The sequence below is a fragment of the Nothobranchius furzeri genome, chromosome 12 (genome assembly GCF_043380555.1).
Source record: "Nothobranchius furzeri strain GRZ-AD chromosome 12, NfurGRZ-RIMD1, whole genome shotgun sequence".
Taxonomy (NCBI): Eukaryota; Metazoa; Chordata; class Actinopteri; order Cyprinodontiformes; family Nothobranchiidae; genus Nothobranchius; species Nothobranchius furzeri.
This window is the reverse complement of record NC_091752.1, coordinates 49,747,843-49,767,279: the sequence shown is the minus strand read 5'-3', so window position 1 is coordinate 49,767,279 and position 19,437 is coordinate 49,747,843. Positions and strand designations below refer to the sequence as shown.

General features: G+C 39.6%; 1 protein-coding gene and 1 long non-coding RNA gene across 2 annotated transcripts; one reads left to right on the top strand and one right to left on the bottom strand.

The window, feature by feature from the left end:
• Positions 1–14,167: 14,167 nt before the first annotated feature.
• On the top strand, positions 14,168–14,669 carry LOC139062283 (uncharacterized). Its single transcript, XR_011515859.1, has 3 exons — positions 14,168–14,219; positions 14,361–14,541; positions 14,614–14,669. It is a non-coding gene; the product is annotated as an uncharacterized lncRNA (long non-coding RNA).
• Positions 14,670–17,908: 3,239 nt separating this feature from the next.
• Positions 17,909–18,742, bottom strand: LOC129161163 (P2X purinoceptor 7-like). The gene is made up of 3 exons (XM_070542044.1): positions 18,449–18,742; positions 18,171–18,322; positions 17,909–18,106 (listed from the first exon to the last, which is right to left on the bottom strand). Exons 2-3 carry the CDS (start codon positions 18,317–18,319, stop codon positions 17,947–17,949), a joined length of 309 nt encoding a protein of 102 aa, XP_070398145.1. The 5' UTR covers positions 18,320–18,322; positions 18,449–18,742; the 3' UTR covers positions 17,909–17,946.
• Positions 18,743–19,437: the final 695 nt, after the last annotated feature.

The window sequence follows — 19,437 nt, the reverse complement described above, 5'->3', positions numbered from 1 at the left end:
ATTTATTTGTTTATTTGTTTGTTTATTTATTCATCCTGTTCCACATTGCTGCTGTGTTTTGTGGATTTAAATCAGACTGAAAGTGCTCAATGGTTCACGGTATAGATTATATAAGATGCTTCCACCCAGATCAGAACACTCACACGTACAAAATAACATAAAATAAATAAATAAATAAGGCTCGTGTGTGGGAGGAAGTGAGAAGGAGAAAAGAGACTTGTCTGCGCCATTGATTTAAAACGACTCCAGTGATTATTATAGAGTTTGCCTTGAGCAACAGTGTGTGTGTGTGTGTGTGTGTGTGTGTGTGTGTGTGTGTGTGTGTGTGTGTGTGTGTGTGTGTGTGTGTGTGTGTGTGTGTGTGTGTGTGTGTGTAGGGGAGTGAGAAGATTGCACTTTGAGTCAATTAGTTGCCATGAACTCAAAAAGTCTGCTACCCCAACCAGAGTTGGACTACACAGTGATTATGAAGCTATCCACTAAATCCATGCACACACACACACACACAGACACACACACACACACACACACACACACACACACACACACACCCTCATGCAATCACAAGTAAATGTCTGGCTCATGTTTAATTTTTATTTTTTTAAGAATAGAGTGTAATGCTTCTGTTTTATAGCACATTATGTTATTCATCTCTGGCTGTAGACAGAAGGACGAACTGGAAGAGGAAGTGCCGTACGTAAAGAGCAATGGAACAGCAAAAACCTCTAAATGACAAAGGTAAGCTCACACAAACAAATCAAGACAATCCCAAAAACATGCAAAAGCATTTTTACTAAATCTACATCTTATCGGACACGCTAAGAGCTTTACCTCCGCAACATGGTTAGTATATTCCTCAGGAAAGCAATCGTGTCAAATCCTGTTGTCTGTCCTCTAGTGGAAGATCAAAGTACTGCAGTTAGCACACCGCAGTTATTAGAAATAATAAAAACATTTAAATTCATAAATATTGCAATATCATGCAGAGCCAAAAACAAATGAACAGTTTTTACTGTTTTGTATTGTTTAAAGTTCCAACATTCAGGCTTCCGTGGAAAGTATAATTTACATTGTTTAACAAACCATTTTAATTAAATATTTTAGTCTATTAAAACAGTTATTAGAGCTGTTTATTTGACAGTTTTAATGTTTAACCTTTAGAAGGGCATGGATTATAGAAATGCAACAAAAAGCAGATCCAAAATTAAGTTAAAAATAAATAAAAATTAATGCAATAATTACTAATATAGAAGAATAATTTTGATTTTTGTGGTGAAGTCAAAAGACACTCGTCCTGTTTTAAGACTTGGTGTTTGCAAAAGTGGAGCAGTGGGGGATGCTGCAAAAGCACAGATGCATGAAGACGCCTGCCCCACATTTGGCTTTTAAGTTGTGCTAATACTAAATGATTCAGAGGTGGAACAACGATCTGCCATCTCTCTGCGGGGTTATTATAAATGCATTACCTCTGTGCAACCACACTCAGACTTGTGGTGTTTTTATTAGCTTTATCTACTTTTTACATTTTTGTAGAAATTAACTGACAACTTTGCCACCAAGCTTGGCTCCATTGGTAAATATTGATAGTCTGCCAGTTCTGCGTCTCCCTCATGTGTCTCTCCTTGAGTTCTCCATCCCTCTCTAGCTTCCCCTTATGTGTCTCCTTGTCTGTGTCTCCCCTCATGTGCCTCCTTGTGTTCCCCAGCCCACTCCAGGGTTTTTCCCTTAGGTGTTCCCCTTCGGTTTCTGTGTCCCTGTGGTTTCCCAGCCCCCTCCAGGTTCTCTCTAGGTTTCCCTCACATTCTCCCTTTAGTTCATTTTGCACCCCTCCCCATTTTTAGGTCTGGTTTCCTCCCCTGCTCTTTTGTGCTCCTCCTCTCTGTTTATTAGTCTCACCTGCGCACAATTCCCTAATCACCCAGCCCTTGTGTATATAACCTTGTCTGTGTTACAGTGTGTTGTCGGTTCATTGTTGTTTGTGTCAGCGTTGTCTCGTTCCCCCCTCTTGGTCTCTAGGTATTTGGTTTTTTTCTCTAGGTCTCTTGGATATTGCTCTTTTGGATTTTTGGACATTTGGATTTGGGCTTCCTGCCCCTTCTGGGATTATTGGTTTTTGGACAGTTGTTCCTAAATAAAGGATTTTACGTTTTACTTCGCTCCTGCCTTTGTGTCGCTCTGGGTTTCTGCATCTTGGGTCCTAACCTCCTCCTGGCTCGCAGCGTGACACTGTGATAATTTGAAACACAGTTCTAAGCTTGTTTATGTTACAGCCAACTTTCAGAACAGCCTTGGTTCGGAGAAATGGCTTTTACATCCTATAGGACTGATCAGTTAGCAGCTAGCTAGCCACTACAGTATTAGTGATCACAAATCGAAGCTGATCCCCATGACCTGTGGGGTCCCCCAAGGCTCAATTCTTGGAACACTGTTCTTCAATCTCTACATGCTCCCCCTGGGTCAGGTCATAAACAATAACAACAGTTCCTGTCATAGTTATGCAGATGACACCCAGATCATCACCTAGTGACTGTGGTCCCCTGAGTAGCACTCTGTTAGTGTTTGGAGCAAGTTAATGGCTGTGTGCGGTCAAACTTCCTCCAGTTAAGCAAATACAAGACTGAAGTTATTGTCTTTGGAAATAAGAAGGATAGGATGGATGTTATTGCTCAACTCGGTCACAAAGGAATCAAAACAAAGACTCGAGTTAGAAATCTTGGTGTCATAATTGATTCAGACCTGAGCTTCACTGGTCACATTAATGGGCTCGACACACAGCAGGCAACATCGCCAAGCGACACGCGAAAAATGTGCAAGTGAAAATTTGGGCTTGTGTATGTGTAGAGCACAGGCGAGCCAGTGAAGCGATCCCTGAAATAATTGAGCTGCGGACCTCTCGCACCAGTGGTGCTCTGTTGCTAAATTTGCAAAATATTTATAATTAATAGAGGACCGATAGAAGTGTTCAACTAGTTTGTGTCCCAAATTTACTATTGCAGCTTTAACAATCAGTTTATTACTACAAAATATGTTAAAAGTAACATTTCCCTTGTAATTTCTTATCATTAATCACTCCAATTAAAACAAGAAATTCTCTCAGGTATGAAATTACAAAAAATCATAACTTGCTTGCTTCTATATGTTTGCACTTGATTAGCAGACATTGTGCAACAGATGTTAAACCAGCGCTATTTAATCTGTCAAGATAACTGTGGAGTTATTTAATATGTCATGACAGAGCAAGAAAACACCTCCTCCTTAGAATTCCTCACTCGTCCCGGAGAATGGAAGTCTTTCAGCATTGATAACATTCCAACAGTTTTAAATGGAAGCTTGGAGAGGATGTTTATGTGTTCTTTATGTGGTGAAGGGAGTTGAAAGAACCCAGAAGTGCAGAAATGTTGGGAAAACTGGAACAAAAAAGAGGGAGGGAGGGAGGATGTGTCTGCCCCACATCTGGCTCTAGGTGTTCACCGCTATGGTGCCGAAACTAAATGATTCAGAAGCAGAAAAACAATTCATCATGTCTTCTAGAGCTTCATTCAAACCCCTGTTAACCATTAAAACTGAGATCATAATAAGCTGATTTACTTTACTCAAATTTAAGTTTCAGAAATTGTTTTATTCATTCACACACGTCGTTAATTGCAATCACTTTTCTCATGTTGCTTTTCTCAAAGACAACTGTGAAATATAAAATTTTCAACTGTTTTTCTCTCCTTTCCCCGCAGTGGCCTCAGTGGCAGTCAAGACCTCATGATGAACCCTTTTGTTCTCTCATGGATCCTGATTCATCTTCTCTGGACAGAGCTTGTCCAAAACCCTTTGGAGGGAAAAATAAATAACTCAATGTGGTCTATAGAAACGCAGAGGCCTGTTTTGATGTGGATTACCTCTAAATGTCCAGCAGATGTTCTCTAAAGGAGCAAGAAAAAGTCAACAGAAATGAATTATGACTGTAATGTTTGACATGAGGTCACCATTTTATGACCGCACCTGTGTGTTTGTGTTTTTTTAGAGAGCCATACATCCCTTGTCCCTGACTTCGTCTGTATATGAGGATAATGATGTTACAAAGCTCAAAGCTTACCAATAGAAGAAGTTTTCTACTTTTTAAGTCTTGCCTGAAAGGCCTCAATTTTCTTCCAGGTCACTTATTTTCATTACCAGACTTGATCCCTTTGGATTGAGATGATAATCATAAAGCAGCTGTAGTGTTTGAATGTTGGATTTAGCTAGTGTCAGAGCAGTTAAGTTTTGAAAAAACAAATAGCTATGTCTACTGGAAATAGTGGAACTTGATCTGCCTGTCTCAACTGTCAGTAGAGGATTCTGAAGATGTCTGGATATTCGTCGTTTTGGTGTCGGGATTTCTGCTGTTTGGCCTGAGCGTTACCTGACTTCCCGGAAAATTAACGAGCTTTCGAGGAACATTGGCTTAATCCCGGAGCTCAGGGATGGAATGCATCGTGCTGTAAACTCACAGACTCAGATAATTGTTGAGATGAGTCGTAAGCTTGGAACTTTAGCTGAGATTCAGGCTCTGGCACAGAAGGTTGATTTGATCAAGGAGATAGTTGACGGATCAGCACGGATTGGAATAGTTTGATAATGCCATTATTGGACCTGGAGAGGTTGAAGACCTACAGAACTCTAAGGCAGAGAGGAAATTATCTCTGCCTGTACCCAAAACAGTTCTTGCTATCCGAATTTGGTGCCCTTGGAGCCTGTGAGGCTGAAGTGAAAACTCCGCTCGGAAGAACTGTGGAATGCTGCTGTCGCTATGGAAACTCTTTCTCCTTATCCCAGCCTTGGCGGAACTGTGACCGGTGAAGGCCGTGGAACCGTATCTAGGAGTCAATGTGCTCTCTAACCAAATTATCTCCCTCCCCTGTCCAAACGGAGGTGATGAGCGCTGCTCTTGCGGTCGCACACTCTCAAGTGAGGAGAGTCCTAACCCTACCTCCCCACCTAGTGGACACTTATGTTGTGTATCGTCTGAAGTCTGTGTGCATATCTGTCTGAGGTGTTTTTTTGCATAGCAAAGCTATCCTCTCTGTCGGGGGTACCTCTGAAGTGCCTTTATTTCCCTCCCCCCCGACTCTATCCTCATATAAACCCTCTTGATCTATTACGGTAGCGCAACTCATGTTGCAAATGACCACAGTCACCAATTCTTGTCATGTGTCTATGTATGTATGTATGTCTGATCTTGGAACTGTGTGTACTGAAACGATTGCCCCTCAGGGATGATTAAAGTTATTTTGAAATGAATTGAATTGCATTGAATTGAAAATCAGCTGGACCAGAAGACTTTGTGTGGTCTTGGTGGGTTCTTTATGGAGTCTTGGTGTGGTTTTGGTTAAATCTTGATGGAGTTTTGGTGTGGTCTTTGTGGGTTCTTTACTGGAGTCTTGGTGTGGTCTTGGTGAGGTCTTGACAGAGTCTTGCTGTGGTCTTAGCAGGGGTCTTAGTGGGATCTTGGCAGAGTCCTGTGTGGTCTTGGCGAAGTCTTTACGGAGTCTAGGTGTGGTCTTGGTTTAGTCTTGATGGAGTTTTGGTGTGGTCTTTGTGGGCTCTTTACTGGAGTTTTGGTGTGGTATGGGTGAGGTCTTGACAGAGTCTTGCTGTGGTCTTAGCAGGGGTCTTACTGTGATCTTGGCAGAGTACTGGTGAGTCTTGGCAACTTGATCCCTTTGGATTGGGAGTCTTGTCGAAGTCTTTACAGAGTCTTGGTGTGGTCATGGTGAGGTTTTGACAGAGTCTTGCTGTGGTCTTAGCAGGGGTCTTAGCGTAATCTTGGCAGAGTCCTGTGAGGGCTTGACGGGGTCTTTACAGAACCTTGGTGTGGTCTTGATGGTGGGGTCTTGATGGAAGCATTGTGCTAACTTAATGTGATCTTCTAGCATGTAGTTGAAATGTGGTTTGGTCATAAATGCTAAGATTGTATAGTCTGGCAAGTTATCATGTATATGTGAATATAGTCTCGCCGTGGTCCATTGTCGGCTCTCAGTCGTGTGGCGGGATCTACAGTTGTCTTTCAATCTGTCTCTGCATGCTATCGGATAACAAACAACGTAACCTACTCACCGCTACGGTGAAGCAGTCCGCCATAACCTGTCAAAGGAGATGCAAATACATCCTTTTTCTGAATAAACATGAGTACCTCTATCTGCTCTTGAGTCAAAGACAAGCCCAAGTCAAAATAGTCCAGAGTTGATGCCAATGCCGTTTCAAAGGAGCCATCTGCATCTTTGCATTAGTAATATCCCACCCAATAACAGAGTCCTGTCATTGGCCCACCAAACCAATAGAGCACTGTGATTGGACCACCACAGAGACGTGGTCATCTTGCTTTCACTCAGTCGCAGTAACATCCCACCCACCTGGCTTCAGATTTGCTTTGTTAATTTGCAGTCTGTATTCTAGGCTACAGATTGTATGCTTCTTAATCCAGACCTCCATCTTCTAGAAGACACTCTCCAATTCCTGGAGAACCTAAAGACATTCCCAAGCCAGAATTAGACTATGCAATCCCTGTGGTGACTTCTAGGTCTGCTCCAATGTCTCCTCCCAGTATGACATGCAAGGAAAAACAATTATCCTAATCAGATGCCCAAATCACTCCAGCAAGTATGCTGAAGTAGTATGGGCATCCTTTCAATGCAAAGGACCAGTGATGGAACTCTTCACCTTATTTGTTGGACTGAGCCAGAGGCCACCCTAAGGTGGGGGCTAATTTCACTCTCTTGTATTTAGAATTTCAGTTTTTGGCATGATCCAGACTTTTGGAACTCTTGATGAAAGTTGGACCATAGAAGGACCAGTACTTAAAGTCTCTAAGGGCACAGCTCCTTCTTCACCAAAAATGACTATAGCAGTGCCCTCCGAATACATTCTTCTAGGTCAGAGCATATCAGGGTTTTGATCAAGTCTGAAAGAGGATTAATTATTGATGTGAATGTTATTGTTCTTCTAGATACATAAGTGTTGAAGAGATGACTTTAGCCTGACTTTACATTTTGTGTATTTAAGACTAGACTGCTTAGTCTACCCATCTTAGCATCATCTTACTAAATATAACCCCAAATTCTTGTATCAGCATTTTAACAGTAATCATTTTGATCTTTTAACGAGAGTAAGTGTTTGAGACATCAAGGTGCCAAGACATGCTGCTACAACAGGAACATTAAATCATGACAACCTTTTTGTAGATTCCCAAAGTGAAACCATACACTTGGAAATAAGTGACACGGTGTGCTCTTTTAAGACACTAAAATGTGCCTGAACAGAAGACAAATACCTGAAAATCTCTTTGTTCGAGTTTTTTTATACATATATTTTAATGTTTTCCGTTATAGGCATGCTGAAAGTGTGGAACGACCTTTAACAGATGTCTCTCTGAGAGCTCTGATGTTTAAATGTGTGTTTTCACACTAAGTCCACTTCAGTGATGCATGTTTCTGGCCTAAACTAAGAATAACACTAGGAACAAAACATTTTTGAGTAATGATGTAATCGTTTTCCTTTCCTACTCACATTATGGATGTTTTAAATGGTACCCCACATTTAAAATGTCACCTAACACCACAGTAAATGGAAAGCTCCTTTAGAATATGACCAGAAAACCAACTTCCGCTTATCTAAAGTGAGTCGCCACGGTAACATTACCACAGCAGAATTAGCATAAAGCTGCTTTAGTCAGACAGTTTTTGTACATATCTCTAATTTGACTTTTCAAATGTGGGGTTGAAATGCTGTGCAAATTTGTCACAAATGATAACTTTCTTCAACAGCATTTAGGTAATGGTGAAACAGCCATAGTACATATATGTTGATTACTTGTTTTTATTCATTACCATAAGCATTCTGAGATCTCAACACAAATGCAGTAGGACTTGATTTGCCTTGTAGGGCTGCTTGTTGTCACACTTGTTGGTAGAACCACTGTAAGGTTGCTGGTTTGAAACCTTTGGCCTTTCTGCATAGAGTTAACTCATTCTCCCCATGCATGGGTTTATCCCCCACAGACCAAAAACTTGCATGTTAGGTTGACTGGAGACTAAATTGTCTCCAGGTTTGAGTTTGTGTGTGAGATTGGTTGATTACTTCCAGACCATGGGTCCCCAACTGCCAAAAATATATAAATAAATAAATAAATAAATAAATAAATAAATAAATAAATGGGAGTATAGATGAATAAATTTTAGTTTTTTTTTCTGATTCTGTTTGATGTGTGGCATGGATTTCACATGTCCGAATTTGAAAGACATATTTTCATGCCAAGAAAGTGCTTATTTTCCACAGGTAGCAAAAGTTATTTTAGGTTTTGTGTGAAAAGATGTAATGCACTACAAATGAGTGTCCCATCAAATTGATGTAAACAAACCAAACACAGAAAATAAGCCAATGAAAGGCTGAGTTTAGCGAGCTTTGAATCCTTCTTTCATGACAACAGAAGGAGCATTAAACGTGGAGAATACCACTATAAATCATGTAGTAAGTAGCTGGGGGACAAGAGATTCTGCGGTGATGTCATGTACCGGTATGCGATGTCTGATTGAAACAATACACTTGTAAATAAGTGGACCACCACAATTCATTTTAATTATGAATTTTTACAAGCTAATAAATCTCTGTTTACGTGACAAACATAGTCAAATTACACATCATTACTTTTCATTTAAATTGAAGTACAACAAATGTATGGACCTGGACTTCCTTGATGCCTTCCTGGTGAGGTTTTCCAGCAAAGTCCAACAAGGAGGAGATCCAAAGGAAGACCCAGGACACTGCTGGAGGTCTAAGTTTTGTGGCTGGCCAGGGAACACTTTAGGATTCCCCCGAAGGAGCTGGCCCAAGTGAGTGGGGAGAAGGAAGTCTGGGCCTCTCTGTTTAGGCTGCTGCCCCCACGACGTGACCTAAAGCGCATAAAAATGGATGGATGGATGAAACATGTGTGATTCAGGGCATAAGGCAAAGCGGGTTAGAATAAAGTTTTTATAGCCCCATTCACTTACATTCATCTTTTTTTTTTTTTTTGTACCGGGAAGCCATGAACTGACCAGAAGGGGTGGAGACTTAGACTCCCTATTTGTCCATGTGTTGATTTTTAGACCTGGATGCCCCAAAGTGTCACCTGGTGATGAATGCTGGAGAAACAGGCACCAGCTCCTGGTGACCCTAGTGGAGATGAATTTGTGAAGGGAATGAATGAATGAATGAATGAATGAATGAATGAATGAATGAATGAATGAATGAATGAATGAACGAATGAATGAATTAAACAATTCAGTGAAAATCTCTTCAATTTTTTAACAATTGATTACTTTGCACTCATTTTCTAACCTCTGATGCCCCCTAGTGGTGGTCCACACTTGCAGCTCCACAAAACATTTAAACGATCAGATAAAAAGTCCAACTGAAACACATATCCAAATAAATTTCAAACAAAATCTAAATTGCACATGTTTTTATGTTACTTAAAACTACATTACCCACAATGCACTTCGAACTGAAAACCGGAAGTATACGTATTTGCTGGTGTCGGTACAGGATCTTTTTTATTTTATTTTTTATAAACTTTATTTAGCAAACAATGATTATACAACATAGAAACGAATGAAGTATACAAAACAACAGAACATGAACACACAAAGCCAGGGGTAAAAGAAAAAAGTAACAATTATAAGAATACATGCAAAAATTCACATATATATATATTGTTTTAAGAGCCTTTTTGTTGGTGGATTCTGATAATGATTTTATGCACAATTCCACATCCTTAAAAAATGACAGAAATATGGTGTTTTGTTAGTAAACTTACATTTATGAATAAAGAATTTAGCTAAAAGTATTAACAGATTTATCATAAAAAAACATTTATCATTCTTAGAATAAAACATTTTCCCATCTTAAAGAAAACTCCCTCAAAATATGGACAGTAACAAACCAGAACCTTTGTGTAAAATAACAGCACCAAAAAAGATGTGTCACAGTTTCTGGATGATCCCCACAGAAAGTACAATTAGTATTTATGTCCCTTTTAAATTTTACCATGTAATGCCTGGCTGGATAACATTTATGTAGAAGTTTAAATGAGACTTCTTTCACCTTATTTACAGTCAAATATTTCTGGGGGATCATCCAGACTGTCTTCCACTTGATATCTGGAACATATCGATTCCAATAAGTTATTATATACGGCAGAGAGACGATATCTTCCTGGAATAAACTACATATTCTCTTATTGCTGTTACCAAGTTCTAGAGAAAAGCAGATTTTTCCTATTGGTGACTCAACTGGATCAGGGAGAGTGACTGAGGTAGATATTGAGCTGTCAGTGTTTTTATATAACATTAAAGTCGCTAGGGCAATAAAGTCATTGTAAGTAAGTAGTTGTCCCTCTTTATTAACCAGCTGAGCCACCAATAGGATCCCATTCTGGACCCAAGTTTCCAGGAAAAGTGATTTATTTTTAAATAAAATATATCTGTTGTTCCAGATAAGATATTTATGAGGTGAGAAGTTGTGTTTATAAATGAGGGTCCACGCTAAGAGGACTTGCTTATGGAAGGATGAAAGTTTTATAGGGAGTTTCTCAACATTGTAATTACAATTTAAAATAAAACGAAAGCCACCAAAATGAGAGAAAATATGATATGGTATAAGGTTCCAGATAGAGGTGGGGTTTTAAAGAAAATGTTTAGCCCAATTAACTTTGAAAGTGTTATTTAAAGTAGAAAAGTCTAGGACGTTAAGCCCACCTGATTCGTACTTATTCATCACAACAGTTTTCCTAATATAATGCGTACGGTTTTTCCATATAAATTAAAGAGCATACGGTCAATATCTTTACCAATTTCCTTATCCAGATGTAAAGAGAGAGCAGCATATGTTTATCGGGATAACACTTCAGCTTTAGTAATTAACACTCTACCTTTCAAAGACAAGTCCCTCTGCAGCCACCGGTGGAACTTTTTTAGGTTATTTTATCTTTGGATATTAACAGTCCCAGGTATGTGACTTCCTGTTTAACAGAACTATTACAGACAGTATTTGCAGGGCAGTCTTTAATTGCTAGCAACTCACACTTTTTTAGATTTAGGCATAAACCAGAGGCCTCAGAGAAGTCACTAATCCCACTAAGAGCTAGAGGGATTTGGTTTGCATTTTTGAAGAAGAGTGTGGTGTCATCGGCTAACTGGCTGATCACGAGTTCCTTATCAGCTATGGTGATTCCTTGTACAACACTGTTTGAAATATTAGTTGCAAGATTTTGTGTACAAAGTAAAAATAAATATGGTGAAATAGGACATCCTTGGCGAATACCACGTTTCAGGTCAAATCTCGGGGTGGAGCCGTTAATCATTTTAATAGAACTATTGCCATTTGTGTATAAGGTTTTGACAGCTTTACAGAAAAACCTGCCGAAGCCAAATTTTTCCAAAGAGTGGAAAATAAATTGATGTTCAATTGTATCTAAAGCCTTATGAAAATCCAGGAAGAGAATGAAGCTATTGTCAGATACCAAATCAGAGTAATCAAGTAAATCCAAAACCAGTCTAATGTTATTAGAAATGTGTCTATTTCTCATAAAGCCTGATTGTGTCTCATCAATAATTGTGTCCAAGACCTCTTTAATCCTATTAGCAAGTATTAAAGCCATAATCTTATAGTCATTATTGAGCAGGGAGAGGGGTCTCCAATTATCAATAAAAAGTAAGTCTTTGTTTGGTTTTGGAATAAGTGTTATGAGACCTTGAGTAAGAGTAGGAGGGATGGTGTTATTCTCTATACTTTCTGTAAAAACTTGCAGCAAAAACGGGGCCAGGAGATTAGAAAAAGATTTATAAAACTCTGCAGTCAAACCATCTGTGCCGGGAGGTTTATTGGCCTTAAGTGCAGAAATGGAAGTACAGACTTCTTCCACAGTCAGAGGGCTGTCACAATAACTTCTATCTTCCACAACAATCGTTTTTAGGTTTCTAATATTACTGAGAAATCCTGTTGAGACAACCTCATTATATTTTGAGTTGTTTAGTTTAGTATAGAATTCAGCACAGAAATGTGAAATTTCTCTAGGATTGTCAGAGACAATGCCATTAATATTTAGTTGATGAATAGAGTTCATTTTTTATCTGTATTTTTCAAGCCTGAAAAAGTAAGCAGAATTTTGTTCGCCCTCCTCCAGCCACCTCTTCCTGGATCTTACAAAAGCACCCTCAGCCTTGCGTCGATATAAACCGTCCAATTTGTTTTGAAGTTCTAGTAAGCTTAATTTCTCTTCCTCTGAGATTTCTTCTGGGGACTTCTGGTAATAAGAGGCAATTCTGTTTATTACGTCATGTTGTTCAACTTTCCTTAATTTAGCAATGTGACTCCTGTATCTTCTCAAGAATTTGCATGCTTCAAATTTAAAAAGTTCCCAATTTCTACAAAAAGATTTCTCTCTGTTATCTTTATTCCAATAATAACCAATTAGCATTTTATCTTTTAGCAAAGAGTTATTTAACTTCCAATAAGATAAATTATGAGGTATATTATCCAGTGTAAACATTTTGACGTGAAAGAGCAAGTAACGTCTAAATTAACTTTTTTTTTGCTGATGAACTGTATAAATGAGTGTCGAATAGTGTTTTAAATGTGTGTATTCATTATTTTAGCATTTTGGTGCATTTTCTTTAAAAATTAAATATTCAGCCTAAAAACCACAGTAATGTGCCACCTTCAGCTTAAAACACAGAATTTGACACATTTTGAATAAATTTTAGCCAATGGCTAAAGAGTAAGATACTACGTAAACCAGTAGAGTACTACGTAGCAGCTCTTGTGCCAAAGTTATAAAGCAACGAGAGTCTCGGCCACGCCTTGTGGCGAGTTGGGAGTTGGATTTGCAAGTGAGTGTCGGACGGTTAGCGGTAGTTCAGCATTAGCATATATCATTAGCATATTATAGTCTTTAGCATAGCTTTTAGTGTTATAAATACTTATTTAGTGTTAGCTTGGCTGTTAGATATTGTAGTTTAGTTAGTGTTTGGCTTTTAGTGTTACTAGGAAAGTAGTTCGGGTTTAGTGTTCCATATCGTGTTAGTACTTATTTAGTGTCAGCTTGGCTGTTAGATATTGTAGTTTAGTTAGTGTTTAGCTGTTAGTTTTATTAGGAAAATAATTCAGGTTTAGTGTTCCATATAGTGTTAGTATGGTTAAAAGGTGTAGTGTAGTTGGTTGTGGTAGCTCTGTGGGGTTGCACTCCTTTCCACTGGACTTAGAAATTAGGCGCCAGTGGTTGCGCGCAATCGGTGTACAGGATAACAGTCAGCTCCCGCCTGGTGCTGTAGTTTGCAACCAGCATTTTACCCGTGATTCCTTCGCCAACATGATGGAGTTTGAACTGGGTTATTCTTCACGTCTCCGTTTGAAGAGTGAGGCCGTGCCCACCGTGGCTCTTCCACGAATTAGATGCAGCCCACCGACTCTGCTCCCCCACCATGGCGGGCTCCAGTCTGAGGTGAGTAAGCTAAATAAACGTTTTAACATCTTCTAAAGACAATTCCCTACCTAAATGCAAAGTTTGAGAGACGTGGTTCACTCCATTTAGCTAATATCAGCCTGCACTGCCTTCGGGCTAAATTGTCAAGTTCACAAAATGTGGAACGGGATGTAAGGTTAGAATCAGCGGCGAATCGGAACATATCTCGAAGCCCTGGCCGACAAAAAGGTCCACATGACTATTTCTGTCAGGCTCGGAGAAAATCCGGGTTGTTTTTGTGTCAGTCGGTAATTCAGCAACAGTGGCTCTAACGCAGCACTAGTTGACAGACATCATTACAGCGTGAAATCCAGCTTTACACCAAAGCCTAACCCGGTTCTGTGAGGAATTCTGTTCAGGAGGTCGCATTTCAGGTTCTTCACATCATATGTGACTGACTTTTACGTTATAATAACGATCACACACTAGGAATGTCATAAAGTGCCTATATATATATAAATATATATATATATATATATATATATATATATATATATATATATATATATATATATATATATTTCGGACAGTTTCTTTTGTATATTATCTGACTTTATAAACAACAACAACAATGTGCTTCTATTTTTTTTTCAGGCTAAATCTACCCAAGACGTTGGCTGTCAGACTGATTTAGTAATCTTTAAAAATGCACTTGTCCAGGATCATGTAAAGCCTTATCGACGTAGCAAAGGTGAATTATTTTTAATAATCTTCTATGTAAACATTTTATTATTACCTTCTAGTTTTAATTTGTTTTACAGATTATTGTTACACGTGATTTTATGCTCTTTTAAACATTTATAAATGTGCTGCTTCTTTGTATTTTACATAGCCACACAGTTTAGAGCTCCCAGCCGCAGTGTGTCTTGTGACACAGGGACCGTGACGGAAATTCATCTTCCACAAAGTCCCAGAGCTGCGTCCACACCCCTGAAAAGACCACGATATGAGGTGTCTGTTGTTGATCCCAGCTTCCACCTCAATGACAGTGCAAGCTCAGTGAACTGTTCAAGGTAAAAAAAGATTATAACAGTTTAGAATTTTTTAGTTATGACCATATATATAAATGTATGTGTTCTATACAGCTCTTTCACTGAGGTCCATCCACAAAAGGACAAGAAGTACATTGTTCATGAGAAACTGTTGCTGGGGCTGTTCAGAAGGTGTCCCGTTTGTACCGGTCGTTGTGTTGTGAACACGACGACAATCGGCACACTGCTCCGTGTGACACAACGGTGTTCATGCTGTGAGCACTACAATGAGTGGTCCAGTCAGCCCATGGTGAACAGCATCCCAGCAGGAAACCTCCAGCTCTGTGCTGCTGTCCTTTTCACAAGCTCATCATTTAGCCAGATTTCTAAGGTATAGGCCAAAACTGTTTAGGTTGGTTTTGATAAGGTCTGTGCATCTCTCATTTCATGACGTAACTTTTCATATTTTAGTTCCTGGGTGCCTTCAATGTGCAGGGACTGTCCAAGCAGACATTCTTTCGACATCAGGCAAAGCTGTTAATTCCAACAGTGAGCTGGCAGTGGCAGCTAGAGCAAGCTGATATCATCCAGGAGGCTACTGAATCTGGACCTGTGACTCTTGGTGGTGACATGCGAGCTGATTCACCTGGTGAATACTTTTAAATTTATTTATTTTATTCCTTTGCTATCAAATGTAAATTAATTAATAACTTGCATTTCTTGAAGGACACTCAGCCAAATATGGTAGCTACACCATGATGGATCTCAAAAGAAACAAAGTTATTGATATCCAACTTGTACAGGTACAACATTACCTGATGATTCCAATATATTTCATGGTTAATTATTCACAGATCAATGGAGAATTATGTTTATTTTCAGAGCAATGAAGTTGGAAATAGTGTGCGAATGGAGAAGGAGGGATTTGTGAGAAGTCTGAGCACACTTTTGGAGAGGGGGGTCGATGTGCAGCAAGTCGTGACTGACCGCCACACAGGAGTGCAGAAGTATTTGCGGGAGGAAAAAAAGGAAATCAGTCACTACTTTGACCCCTGGCACATGGGAAAAGGTAATCTTTGGGGATGTATATAGTGAATATTACAGGATTTTTTTTTTCTATTTTAAATGTGGGTCTGTTTGGCTCTCCAGGAATTGGTAAGAAAATCGAAGAGCTGGGGAAGAGAAAGACGACCCAGGATGTGAGACTGTGGAACAAAGTGTGGTGAACCACCTCTACTGGTCGGCATCCAGTTCCTCCTCAGGACAGGAGGCAGTAGCAAAGTGGACTTCAGTTGCCAACCACATCCAAAATGTGCACAGCCATGACAACGCCCTGTTCCCTAGCTGTCTGCATGCACCTCTGGATGGAGAACAGGCAAGACAGTGGCTCAAACCAAGTAAGTGTAGCATGTACTCATTACAGCTGAGCCTTTACTGTTTGGTTTCTTTACATTTAGAACACGTCACCCCACAACAGAATATTTGTCTTCACCTCCTTCAACATGGAGAAATATTTTTGGAGCATGAGAGTTACAGACGTCACATGTAGCTGCTAAGGTCACACACCACCATTTGGCCAACAGCAATTAATTACTAAGAATAAAATGCTGTGCAGAAATTTAAACACACGAGTGCGCCACACAACTCATGGTTTTAGGCAGAACAGCCATAATTGACATAATATGTACTAAAATGCCGTAAGTAATGACCACACCTGTCTACAGCACTATTAGTCACTCTTTCATACATTTGTCATCTAAAAATGTCAGCTATAGGTAACTTTTTCTCAATGAAATAATAGCAACATTCTAAAGTTGATCAAATTGTAATTTTTGTAATTAACATTTTCTACGTAGGCACAGCATCATGTGAGAAGCTCACTGCCATTCTGTTAGCTCCACGGTTTGTGAAGGACGTAGAGAAGATAAGCCCTGTGTACCACACATCCACCTTGGAGGCTTTCCACAGTCTCATCATCAGATTTACTCCAAAAAGTCAGGTCTTCTCCTTCAAAGGAATGCTGTCTAGGTAATGAATACAACAAATGTTCAAATTAATGCCTCTAATTGTTCAAATTTTAGAATGAAATGTAGAATTTTGCCTAAAATCTGCATGGTTTGTTTATTTGATTATTTCAGATTACAAATTGCTGCAATGCACTATAATGAAAATGCAGCACGCTCACATGCAGCAACAGCAACTGGTGAGCTGAGATATGCTGTAGTGTACCCAAAGTACAAACATGGAGACTACACAGTGAGAGCCCTGAAGACCAATCCAACCTCATGTATGTCAGATATTGTATGATAAAACCAAAATGATGTCATGGAGAGCTATTGTAATACTGAAAACCCTTTTCCAGTATATGTGCACAAGCTTATGGATCTGCTGTTCGACTCTGTGGTGGTGGATCCTCTCCCATATCAGGAGTACTCGGACAAAATTCCGGTTCCAGAACCTCTCTGTGCCCAGTTCCAAAGACCAGATAAACGGGATGCTGTGAGCAGGCACAGGTCCAGGTTTTAAACTGCACGTAAGGTGAGCTACACAACAAGAGATTGTAATTATTAGTTAGTACTCTACTCTGTGTGGTTTTTCCTTTTCTCCTCCTCAGCCAGGCAGCTCACCACTGTACGACAGAGGAGTTACCTGTCGTCATTATGGATCTTTATGCTCATCCACTCGTGACTCATGCTGTCCACCTCCCAGATGTCTATTGATCTCTACAACCTTTCTGCTCTGTGGCTCCCATACAACTTGAAAATCTTGGCCGTATGTAACATAGCAAAACTCACCAGTCTTGCTTTTGTAAGTCATACTAGTCATACTAATATTACTTTTTCCTCAGAGCCTCCTGATATTGTTACAGAAAAGCCTGTGCTCCCGGGATCCATCTCCACGTTTGTCATCACAGTGAAAGCTACCTCCAGACTAAGGAACCAAAGAAACATCACTGATGGCCCAACCTATCCTCACATGGCTCCAGAATCTCTGCTTGTGGTTTAGAGTTTTGTCAAAAATCATGAAAGTTATGATCAGATTGTAATCTAACGTTGTCTTAGTAGTAGCTATAATAAATGTTATCTTTAAAGCGCAATTGAGTCATTTTAAATACAATTATATTGATATTTTGATGTGTATAAATACATATATCACATTTATTAAATTATCATTCATTTTTACCTAATTGAACCTGCTCTAGAATAGACTTCATTAATCACACAGGGTGTAAACTCACTTGTTACAGCAGCATTAATTAACCCCGAATTAGAACCTTACTGTTGTAAGAGCTCATTTGAAAGTGTGTGGCTATATGTGTGTATATATAAATAATGTCAAAGTGTAAAGAAGTGCATTTACCGTTTTGTGATTTATGCAGCTTTTTATGGACAGGAATCAATACAGGAAATATATATTATAACATTTATTTAATCCAAAAAATATATATTAGTTCAGAGGAGGGAGGAATCCTTTGTATGCACCGTCTTCTGGGAACTCCTGCCTTATTCTGGAGACAGCGCATGACGGGATCACAACACGAACGTGCTGTCCCAGGTAACCCCAACACCACCTGACCACATTCCGGTACGCCAGATGTCTGTAACAGCTGAGAAAGAGGTGGTATGAGTTACAAAGTATTCATATAAAAATTATTTTGACAGTTGTCTTACCTGTTGAGCGTAGTCTCCTGCATCTCCCCATAGAGTTGCAGAAAGGTGCCATAAACTGCCTGCAACACGTAGGGATTCAGAGCAACAGCCTCAAAACCAGGATGCTTAGTTATGCAGGAGGTTACACCCACCTGCTGACACCTGAGCATTACCTATGACAAAGAACAACTGATATCAGTGCTATAAGAGTTCAATATTAGTATGATGTTAGTGATTGTGTAACAAATGTGTACATTACAGAATGCTTTTCTCATGGTGGGGTACTTTTATTTTTATACCTTGGGCGTTTCTCTCAAGCACACATTTTCTCTGGCAGACAATGATGTGCAGTGGCCGCAGGTGCACCTGTTGAGGCAGTCATACAATATTACTTTTAGCTAAGCTAAATATAGCTAGCTGTGGCTAAAAGCTACTTACCACTCAGAGACTGGACCCATTCGATGCCTTGATACTCCTGCTGGCTCGGCTCCAGGGGCCTCTGACAACTCACGAGCTAGTGGCTCAAAAAGATACGGTTCAGGACCGCTTGCTTCCCCCAATAAGCCCTCCTCCCTATCCTCTGGGGAAGAAGGTGGGGAAAAGGCCTCCACCTCGAATGACTGCTCTGAGCTACTGTCGCTCTCCGTCGCCATCTGTATTCAAATTTCAGTATGTCAATCACGGTCGTAGCTCCGCCTTCTCGGTCTTACAGGAAACGCCTCTTTGGGCCGCATTTTTCAAATATGAAATGTGGGTGGAGTAAGACTCTGACAGGGGATTACCACTACTTTAATGTGGATTGCTCTATGATCAGTGAGGGGGGTGGCATGTATATTAACGGTAATATTATCTTTATCAATGCAGTCAGAAACAAGCCAGAAGTCAATACGTGATTGCCTGGATCCTGTCTTATTGCTCCAAGTAAAGAGTCTATCATCTGGAATTTTTTTTCTCCAAATATCCACAACATTAAATTTTCCCATAAAATTTTTTAAGTTTGCACTGTATGAGGATTGCTGCCCTGGAGGCCACCTATCAACCGTATTGTCTAAAGCAATGTTAAAGTCTCCACCAATTAATAGGACTGAATTTGGGTATTTGGAGAGCCAGAAATTTATTCTTTCTTCTAAGGAGTCGAGTAATTTATCATTTTCTGTTTTATTATTGTAACCATATATATTTACTGCAATGAAAGTACTGTTATTGTGTCTGATTATTGAGCAGAGGTAGTGTCCTAAGGTGTCACAGTCAGAGTGTAACACATCCCCAGAAAAATTATTTTTAAGCG